Source organism: Amphiura filiformis, chromosome 2 (assembly GCF_039555335.1).
Source record: "Amphiura filiformis chromosome 2, Afil_fr2py, whole genome shotgun sequence".
Classification (NCBI taxonomy): domain Eukaryota; kingdom Metazoa; phylum Echinodermata; class Ophiuroidea; order Amphilepidida; family Amphiuridae; genus Amphiura; species Amphiura filiformis.
Genome location: NC_092629.1, coordinates 50,237,103 through 50,248,888, shown reverse-complemented (window position 1 = coordinate 50,248,888; position 11,786 = coordinate 50,237,103). Strand labels below are relative to the sequence as shown.

The 11,786-nt window shown below is 36.7% G+C and overlaps 1 protein-coding gene across 1 annotated transcript in view; it reads right to left on the bottom strand.

Moving 5' to 3' along the window:
- Window positions 1-4,155: 4,155 nt before the first annotated feature.
- Window positions 4,156-11,786, bottom strand: part of LOC140146329 (ADP-ribose pyrophosphatase, mitochondrial-like) — a 29,794-nt gene continuing 22,163 nt past the window's right edge. The window contains exons 5-7 of the mRNA XM_072168130.1: window positions 5,662-5,770; window positions 4,699-4,842; window positions 4,156-4,579 (exon numbers count right to left, since the gene is read on the bottom strand). Of these exons, the coding sequence (XP_072024231.1) occupies window positions 4,349-4,579; window positions 4,699-4,842; window positions 5,662-5,770 (484 nt within the window). The 3' untranslated portion in view covers window positions 4,156-4,348. The remainder of the gene's footprint in view (window positions 4,580-4,698; window positions 4,843-5,661; window positions 5,771-11,786) is intronic.

Sequence of the window (11,786 nt, the reverse complement as noted above, 5' to 3'; positions counted from 1 at the left end):
TAACAACTAAATGCGCATACTTTTCGCCGAAAAACTAATCAGGTGATCAGCAGGTGTGTATCATTCCTGTCACCAGGTTTCGTTACCATGCGTCCGACGGATCTTGAGATAGTCTGTCCACAAACTCCACTATCAATGTGCGCTGATTTTCGCATAAATTATGCAAATTAGCTATGTTAATTTGCATATTTTTCACCGAAAACTGATTCTGAGCAAACTTGGATACCCTTCCTCCCACCAAGTAGCGTCGCCGTAAGTCTTACGGTTCCCCAGATACAGCTCCGGATGGACACACATACATCCACACACACACCCCCACACACACACACACGGACGGACGGACGGACAGACAGAAATAGTGATTACTAAGTCCCATCCTGAACAAAGTTCAGGCGAGACAAAAACAGTTGTGATGGAATTGGGCCCTTCTTCCTCTCAGGTATTCAAATCTGTTTTTCATAAAACGTGCCACTTAAAAGTAGCCAGACGCAGTGAACCGTAGCCATGTAATCATATAATTACAGTAGTGGCACCAGCAATGCTTTCCGGGGGAGGAAGAGGGGAGGACAAAGTAAAATTTCTATTTCAGTAATATTTTGTTCTGTCCTCAAAATGTATTAGGAATACACCCAAATGTATTAGGAATACGCCTAAATGTATTAGGAATACACCCAAATGTATTAGTAATACACCCAAATGCACTGGCAATACACCCAAATGTATTGCCAATACACCCAACTGTATTAGGAATACGCCCAAATGTACTATTAGGAATACATCTGAATGTATTAGGAATACACCTTAATGCATTAGGAACACAACCAAATGTATAAGCAACACACCCAGATGTATTAGGAATACACCCAAATGTCAAACAAAGCAATACACCTTAGTGTATTAAGAATATTTAGAATGTCTAAAAAAAGTTAAGCAATCATTTAGCAATCAAGTGTCAATTCAGTTTCATAAATTAAGAAATGCACATAAGGCCAAAAAAAACACCAAGTTTGTTTCCTGTAGCTCGTGAGCATTACATTTTTGATGGCTTATTTTGCGCATTAGAAAATTTTGTTCACATTTCAAAGAAGAAAAAAAAATGCAACAAATCACAAAAAATAATATAAAACACTACTGGAGTAAACATTTACACATGACACAACAAACGAGCATAGTGAAAGACTAATGGAGAAAACATCACACATTTTTTAAATACCTTTTTAATCTGCAGGTTGAAAGGGGATCATAAATATTCTTAAATATTAAGAAATATGATGTTTTTGTGTGTGTCGGAAACCCACTGGAAATTCCCATTCCAATTTGCAGCAAAAACGGTATTATTGTCATTTGAAGACATGGATTAAAAAAAAAACACCTACATTTCGTATTTTGAGTTTTTTGACCTGCTACAGGAAACAAACATGTTTTTTTGGGCCTAAGATATAAGGCATACAGCTACACATCTATCCCAGCCAATTAATTAATAAGAACCACATGCATTAGCACTCAAACTATAATGCATCGTGTCGCTCCTTAGACGCAGTCAGTGCCTCACGCCATAAAGCATGTCTAGCATTGCGCACCAGCACCGGTTTTGGGTGCATTTCGAATGTGTATATCAAGATGCATAGCTTCTCCGGCTTTAATTATGTGATCTCAGCACAGCAACCCCCGGCAGCAACCATCCAAAGGATTCTTGTTGCTCTATAAATACTATAATTCAGCTGTTCTAGTTGAAATCCACATGCCCCCTATGGATGACACACACCGTCGACGTCCTATACGATAAATATAAATTTAATACTCCGTTGGTGAGCGACGGGCGAGTGGTAGTGAGCGACAGGCGAGTGGTATTTCACTGAACGCAAGAAAAGGAGTTCTATCTGATTGGCTAGCAATCGATCGCTTAGGTCGCTCAGTAGTCAACTACAAACTCATGCATTCAATTCGATTGAAATCGATTATTCTATTATTGACGAAGATAAAGAGCGTGATAGTGTGTCAATAATGTACATTGTATTGCACCTGGTTTTACCAGCATTCCTTTATAAAATAATTTTCTCAAAGAGTTAAATATTATCAAAATTTTTACTCAGGATTTCAAATGTTTTACATCAAAATTGCAGTTAAACATATCCACAGCAAAATACCGGTCCTCACTAATTAGTACATTTAATTTCCAGTTAGTACATTTAAACGAAACCTGTGATTTACGTGACAACAAATATAATTTTCTTACAATAGAAATATCATATGGGATACTGATATGGTAGGCCGCAACCGCCACAACGTGGAGCTGCTACGCGTAGCTGACTTTTTGTTCCGTGGAGCCAAATTGACCAATCATGTTAGAGTTTTTCATTACGCGGAGGTAAAACTGACCAATCAAGTACGACTTACTCATTACGTGAAGCGAATTTAGTCATTAAGAATTTGCCAGACGAGCTTCACGTTGTTGCAAGATATCCTCGGTCACGATAGTTATGATTCAAAAAGTAATTTATGAAAAGTACGAACCGACTTATTATTAAGATGGACATGCACTCACAAGAAACTCATACAGTATTGTACACAACTATATATATAGCTAGGCAGAGTGGTGGTAAACCATGCACACAATTCTGCGATCTGCAGTGTATCGCCGGAGCTGATTTGTACATCTTATTGCGGCGTGGCCTGCGAATTCGACCTTCAGCAAACCAGTTCGGATTTACTTTATATACTAGTAGTAGGCCATACATACTGTAGTTACGGTACTGCCCGTTTTCCTATACACATTACACAATACTCAGTGCGCTCACCATTGACGCGTGACCTAGTGTATGTTAGAAGTATTATGCCATTGCCTATATGACGTCACTGTGTCAAAAATAACCAGTCAATATTTAAAGTATTCTCTGAAATTCTAGAAAATATAGTTTTGTAACATTTCCTAAATTTTTAGCTAATTTAGGTGTTTGGAAATATTGGTACTTTTGTGTTTTAGGAAGGATATGTAAACGACAGATAACACCAAAAAATATGAACAAATTATTTCTAAACCGTGTTAAGTCTGCAAACCATTATGCTTCTCATTTTCAAGAACGCTGGTTAACAATAAGCAGACTATTGTCTCATTTACGTAAACAAAAGCCCAGACAGTATTGTTACCTTGCGTTCAGCTTTATAATCATTCACCCAACTGAAACTATAATACCAGCTCATTGTTCATTGCACAGGTAAAACAGACACAAGTGCAGTGTGTATTTAACCAGAGAAGATCTGATGTAACATAGTTGAGCTGTTTTCATTGAGTGTTATCTTGGTTTAATAGCTTTTAATGGGGTTCAAGTCCTTCAAAGGTCGTGGTGAATTCTACTGTAGACATGACTGCATCATGATTATTTTAAAGTAACAACATTCAACAATATGATCACCGTGATAGTATGACAGTATCAGTACCGTGGGTGTCAGTGATCCTGGCCTGACACAGTGAGACAAACAAACAAACACGCCACACACATGGCACATGCATGCAAGGTAACATTGACTATACACTAATCAAACAATGGTATTGATCCTGTACAACTGTTGGTGGTTTATTTACATTCGATTCTTTTAAAATCCACATAGTAAACATTAATTTTGGCAAGAGTTTTCTCTCTCTGGAGCGATTATGCATCAACTGGCTCCAGCGTAATAAAAAGATCTAACATGATTGGTCAATTTAGCTCCATGAAAGCGAAAAGTAAGCTACGCGTAGCAGCTCCATGTTGTGGCGGTTACGGCCAGCCATATACTGATCATGCGAAAATCGTAAAACATAGAATAGAAACAGTGTGGGCGGCTCTCAAAATCTCAAATTGTATGCATAGCCTGAGTCGCACGGCCTATCTCGAACAAAATCACCATGCGTAGTTGTTGAAAAACGTGAGGATTTATCGTACTACCACGGCAATTTTTAACACGAAGATATAGGGATGATGACGGTGTGTGACATGACCTTAATCTCCCACAAAGGGAGTATGAATTTCAAATGGAGTCATCATTCAGATAATCCCATTTGAATTCACACTCCCTGTGTGAAAGGGTACAAGTTTATGTCTTCCAAACGGATAGTACGGATTTCAACTGGAATAGCCCAATACATCTCTCCAAGGGGCATACCCAGAAATACACCCAAATGTATTAGCAATACACCCAAATGTATTAGCAATACACCCAAATGTATTAACAATACACCCAAATGTATTAACAATACACCCAACTTTTAACAATACACCCAAATATATAAGCAATACACCCAAATGTATAAGCAATACACCCAAATGTATTAGCAATGCACCCAAATGTACAATAAACAACCTAAAATCTACCAATGTGCTTCATGTCTTTTTGTTACTTCTTCTATAAAATGTTGATGACTTGCGTACAACTTTATTTCTGAGCTTATATCCATCCACTTCACCCCTGCTGCATCATCACCTGCATTGAGCTTGAATTTGCCGACACTAGCGCCCTCGACGTCATGGAAGTTGACTGCAATCGTTTCCATCCATGAGTTATCAGTGTTACGGGGGTCGTCTACGTAACCTCTGTATACCTAGGAGTAAAAATTGAGAAGAACAATCAGAGAAAATAAAATGGGGTAAAAAGACAAAAACTGAAAAAGAAAATCAAATAAATATTTAAAGTTAAATAAAAAAACTAGATTTATCTTACCTCGTGGCCAACTTTAAACAATGCATCAACTGCTTTCTTAATCTTTTTCTTTTCTTGCGGTGTTGCTTCCAGTGTATTCATTGCTTCTTCGCCAAATTCTCGTTTCAGTGCCACAGAAACCTTCTCTCCTGCATCCACCATGCCCTTTATGAAAAGAAAAACACCGAAATGTCTCAGAAATGCACCTACATGTATTAGGAATACATCCAAATGTCTCAGAAATGTACCCAAATGTCTCAGGAATACACCCAAATGTATTAGGAATACACCTATGTTTTAGGAATACACCCAAATGTATTAGGAATATACCAAATGTCTCAGGAATACACCCAAATGTCTCAGGAATACACCCAAATGTATCAGGAATACACCCAAATGTATCAGGAATACACCCAAATGTATCAGAAATACACCCAAATGTATGAGGGGTAACTGCAGCGCTAGAATTGATCCTTTAGTTTTATCTAACTGGCAATGAAAAATACACCTTAAAAATCTAAAACTAAAACGTAAAAAAAAAAAGACGACATCAGTGCACTACTTAAAATATTGGACATGCCTTCATATTCATACCGTTATTTCTCTAATTAGGGTACCTACCAAAAGGAAAAAAAAATTGTATTAGGATTACACCCAATTGTATTAGGATTACACCCAATTGTATTAGGATTACACCCAATTGTATTAGGATTACACCCAATTGTATTAGGATTACACCCAATTGCATTAAGATTACACCCAATTGTATCAGGAATACACCCAATTGTATTAGGATTACACCCAATTGTAATAGGATTACACCCAATTGTATTAGGATTACACCCAATTGCATTAAGATTACACCCAATTGTATCAGGAATACACCCAATTGTATTAGGATTACATCCAATTGTAATAGGATTACACCCAATTGTATTAGGAATACACCCACTTGTCTAGGATTACACCCAATTGCATACTCACCCCCGGTATAGCCCATTCCTGGTTATCCTTCCGTTGTATTGCAATAAATTGTAGTACTTTTTTGCCTGATTTTCCTTGCTCTATAGTGCCTTTCGCATCTCTTTTCCACCTAAGGACAAAATAACAAGAAATGTCGTTAAAAAGACACCATGGTATGATATAGTCCGCAGTGAGGCGGGGGGTACTTGAAAAGCCTACTATGTACTATACTGACTTTTAAGGGGGGGTCATATAGTTTTGGCAGTGACTTTCTGTTTGCTCCCCCCCTCTCCGGGTGGGGTGGGTACTTTAATTATTTTTTGATGGGGCTGTGTGGCTCAAGCCTTCCATCATTTTAGCATATCTTTCCATCTGTTGAATTTAGGACAAAAATGACAAGAAATGTCGTTAAAAAGACACCATAGTAGAATATAGCCTTGGGGTGGGGGTACTTGATTTATTTTTCGATGGGGCTTCTATAGTGCCTAAGCATCTCTTTTCTACATGTATTACCAGTACTTCTAATCAACGTTTCTAGGTCATAAAACATGCATAGTAAAAAGATAAGCTATGGTAACAAATTCAAAAAGTGTCCGTAGGGGTCAACAGGGGTCAAATTTCATACAGCAGGGTTGAAATTTCAAAATTGCTCACATTTTGTCAAAAACCATGCCAATGAAAGAGAAGAGAAGAAAATCGCAGAGCAAGATGGGTAAAGGAAGCGATAGATTTGCAAGAGAGGAGACAACACCATGAACAGAGACGAGGGCACATTCTTTCCAAGGCACATCTTTGATCCTTTGCTCAAGACCAATGCTGGAGACAGGAGTACCACTTCCAGGAAAATCAAAACATCCGGTCAAGATTCCTGCTTCAAGCAGATGGATCCATAACCAGTGGCGGCATTACCAGGGGGAGGGGCATTTGCCCCCCCCCCAATATTTTTCTTGCCCCCCCCCCCACACTTTTGAGGCAAAAAACCCTAAATTTCCACTTTTTGCCACAATTTTATGCAAAAATTTGTCGATTCCCCCCTGAAATTCACTTTGCCACAACTGTCCATAACATCATCCACACTTTGAGAAAGCCAGAATTGAAGGTTTTTGGCAAAACTGTCCGTAGAAAAGTTTAAGTTTTTCATTTGGACTTCTTTTTTTTCGACAGTCATAGTTTCAAATACACACAATAGAAAATGGCTGATTTTTTAAAATCAAACAACACCAAAACAACAAGGATACACACAAACAAAACAACACAAAAACAATAAGTAGCATTTATAACAAAATTTAGTCAACAAGTCCCCCCAAGAACTTGTACAATGCAACAACCTTAAAATAAATATAATTATAAAATAAAAGCCCACTTTTTATAATGAAGAGAGAGTTTATCTCTTTTCAATGCAATGTGATTATTTTCCAAATAAATAAATAAATAAATTGGACATGCCTTCATATTCATACCGTTATTTCTCTAATTAGGGTACCCTACCAAAAGGGAAAAAAAAATTGTATTAGGATTACACCCAATTGTATTAGGATTACACCCAATTGTATTAGGATTATACCCAATTGTATTAGGATTACACCCAATTGCATTAAGATTACACCCAATTGTATCAGGAATACACCCAATTGTATTAGGATTATACCCAATTGTAATAGGATTACACCCAATTGTATTAGGAATACACCCAATTGTATTAGGATTACAACCAATTGCGTTAAGATTACACCCAATTGTATCAGGAATACACCCAATTGTATTAGGATTACACCCAATTGTAATAGGATTACACCCAATTGTATTAGGAATACACCCAATTGTATTAGGATTACACCCAATTGTAATAGGATTACACCCAATTGTAATAGGATTACACCCAATTGTATTAGGATTACACCCAATTGTAATAGGATTACACCCTGCTTTTCAATGCAATGTGATACTAGTATCCAGTCTCTCTTTGAAATTTAACCCCAACCGTACCAAACATCAAAAAACCTCAATTCAGAAAGCATAGGCACATGCAGGTATCCCACGTGATGGTCTTGTGTCATCATGCGAACAGTCATATGGCGATGGAAAGCTTGGCCGGGCAAGCTACTCCCCCGTGGCAAGGTAGGCCAATGCATGGGCCCCGGGGGTCACTCCCATTGTGGCCTGTACACCATCCGCGATAATGAAAACGCGTAAAAGGGTAGCTTTTAGTGGGTAAGCACGATCACTGCAGCAACGGCGTTTAGGGTGTCAAAAACATGAAATATTGGAAAAAGGGTAGCAAAATTGCAATTGCTAATACTGCGGAAATGAAATTTAGGGTATGAAATTTGATGCAAGGAATAAAATCCTGTTTAGGGTGTTGTTTTAGCCAAGGGTTAAATCCTTGTTTAGGGTGCTTTTCAAAAGTTGATTATCGCGAAAGATGTACATGCCACAATGGGAGTGATCCCCCCGGGGCATGGGCGTGGCACCCGAAGGGTCGGGGGTTCAAAACCAAACCCGAGAAAAAAAGTTTTCTCTTCATCTTCTTTCTTTCTTTCCTCCTTCTTTCCTTCCCCCTCGCCAAAAAGCAACTGGGACGTTAGGGCTAAAGAATGATTTTAAAACACTTTATTAAATTGGGGGTTTTTTATCCTGGAATTTGCATCTGTAAAATGTAAAATTTGGTACATAAAATTATCTAAGTTAAAAAGAGGCTACTAGTAATCAGGGTTCGCAGGTTATTGCCGAGGTGGAAAAGGAAAAGAATCAGTACCTCTTTTGCTCCCAATCCAAATAGCCTCAGATTTTGATAGGTTAATCTTACACCCAGAGTATTTAGCAAATTTATCAAAAGTGGCAAATAAATTGACAAATGAGTCATCAGATCCATCTAAAAAACATACAGTATCGTCAGCAAGCATGGAAATATTTAAAGGAAATCTGTACCATAAACTAATCAATGGCTAATATAGTTATATACCCCTAAATTAAACATACCAGACGCTCTATATGAATTTCGGAATATTCCTAACAAAAAAAAAGCACTTTTAATCCTTTGTTTCTGCGATTCAAGGAGCCGCCATGATAGCTGCTTGCGAATCCTTTCTGCCACAAGCGGTAGTGTAACCTTTCACACAGACCTGTGTCACCTTCGGCGAGGGTGTGTTGCTGTATGGCATTCGCGACCCCTACAGCGAATTTTGGTTTTTAGTGCTGTTTTTACTTTTCGTTCTCAAAAGACATTGTTGATCATATTACTTAAAATACATTTTTTTATGTTCTTCTGTAGTTTTATGGGTAAAAATTGTCGCGTTTTCTTTTGAACGAATGTTGAATCTGAACTTTGGTAGTATTCGCTTCGTGTCACCAAAGTTCACAAGGGACGAGGCTTGTGGCACGGATTTCGCTGGTTTCAAAATCGGGGTACCGTTACAGCGTAATAAAAAATACATCGGGTATCAATATGGCAGCCACCATGGATCGCAAAACTCACCGCTGATCGTCGTAAGGAATTAAGATTTTCTCCTTTATTTGGACGTATATAAGCTTGGGACTTTTACTGTTCGTCGTTTTTATTATTACTGCAACTATATAGCCATTGATTGGTTTATGGTACAGATTCCCTTTAACTCTAAGTTATCAACAAAAATACCATAAATATCTTTGTTCTGCCTTACGGCAAGGGCTGCAACCTCAATCACAAACAACAAAAGGTAGGGTGAAATTGGACAACCTTTAAAAATACCCTTTTGCATGGCAATTACATCAGTGAAAAAAACAAATTATTAGTTACAAAACTCTTTCTATGTTTGTAGAATAACCTAACCCATTTAATAAAATCAGATCCAAAATTAAAATGTTTCAAAACCTCAAATAAAAATTCATGATTTACATTATCAAATGCTTTTTCAATGTCAAGCAGTACAATAGCACCAGAAATATTGTTACATTCAGTGTAATTAATGATATCCATTAGAAGTCTAATATTATTATATTTCTGCCCTTCAGAAAACCAGATTGGTCTGGATGAATAAGATCATCCATTATGATACATGTATATAATTTTAAGCGGTTAGCCAAAGTTTTCGCAATAATTATATGTGACACGATCTGGTCCATGGGGGCCAAAGGCGGCAAATTTGAAACCGAGATAAAGGCAAAACTATGGAGTAAAAAACAATAAAATACATAAGAAAATAAACATCACAAAACCTCATAACTTTAGAACCAAGTATGCTAGACCTTTGGGTCAGTATGCACAAATTTTGAACTCGGCATTTAAATCTTTAGAATTTGCTAGCTACTTTAGGAAGGAAATAGGAGTAAAGGACCATTCCTGATGGAACTAAAATCCACTTAGACCAGGTCTAACTTTAGACCCGGTCTAACTCTTTTGTGCATGCGGACCTTAGTGTTTTCAGTATCTGATAGCCTAATGTTACTACAAGGTAATAATTATAGTAACTCAATTTTCAAAAATGCCTCCTTTGGCCCCCATGGACCAGATCGTGTCACATATATTCAACAGTGAGCAAAGTAATTGGCCTATATTTTTAACCTCAAGAAGATCTTTATCTTTTTTAGGCAAAAGTGTAATGATACCATTTCTTTGTGAAAGTGATAGAAACCCATTCTCAAGGGAAAATTATATGAATCAATTAAAGGGGGGGGTAACCCAATCAGTTTAGGATATGGATTGTCTTCAAACTTACACACAATTTCAAATATTGTCCCCTTTATGCATCTATGTGAGAAAACAAGAACATTTTCAGCGTAAAAGTGAATAATTAGAACAATTAGCAATAAATACTGTCCAAACGTTCATACCCCAGCCCTTAACAGACTTAATGAATCTTTTCTATCATAATATTAATAGATGAGTTTTTAATATTAATAAATGAGTTCAATGAGTTTTTCACTTCTATAGGTAATGAACTTGGGAGTAAATTTAATAATAACAATGATAATTATGTATGCACTTGTAATACTGTATGTTCTCATCAAAATCATAGTGTAAACAAATTTAGTTTTAGAGCAATATCTAATGAATTTGTTCTTAAACAAATAAGTAAAATGCAAAATTGTAAATCATCAGGATTAGATCCATTCAATGTAAGGTTATTAAAGTTGGCTGCGCCTTTCATCTCAAAATGCCTTGTTCATATTTGCAACCTGTCTTTGAATGGGTCTACTTTTCCTGATGCATGGAAGAAGGCTAAAGTAACTCCAATATTTGAATCGGGTGATAAAACCAATGTTAGTAACTATAGACCTATCTCTGTATTACCAATTGTATCAAAGATCATTGAAAGAGCTGTTCATGATCAATTATATGAATATATGAGTAATGTAGGACTATTATCAAATGCTCAATCAGGATTTCGTCCGAATCATTCCACAACAACAACCCTTCAAGATGTTCAAGATTACATTTTAAAGAATATGGATACAGGTTATGCTACAGGCGTTTTATTTATAGACTTAAAGAAAGCATTTGATACTGTAAATCATGATATTCTGATTAGGAAACTTAAACAATATGGGGTATGTGGGGATGAATTATTATGGTTTAAATCATACTTAAACAACAGAGAACAAACTGTTAATGTTAACTCAACTTTTTCTGACTTTAGGCCAATTGATATTGGTATTCCTCAGGGCTCAATTTTAGGTCCTTTACTGTTTATAATTTTTGTTAACTGTTTACCTAATGCTGTGTCTGAATGTAAAACTGTAATGCATGCAGATGACACTTCTTTAATGTGTAAAGCTAAAAATGAATCTGATCTTAAAATTCAAATGGAGTCATGTCTAAGTAGGGTAGCTGAATGGTTCAAAGTAAACAAACTCACTTTAAATGTTGAAAAGACTAAGTTTATGATCTTCGGTACAAATAAAATGCTTGAAAAGTTCAACAATGTACATTTAATATATGACAACAATGATATTGAAAGAGTAGATGAGTTTAAATATCTAGGTGTGAAATTTGATAGCAAGCTGTCTTGGTCAGCTCATGTCGATAATGTTAGTAAAACTATTTCCAAAAGAACTGGCACAATAAAACATATAAAATATTTCCTTCCATACAAAACCACTGTAATGTTATCCAATGCTCTTGTTATTCCCCACTTTGATTATGGAAGCATGGTCTGGTCAAATTTTAG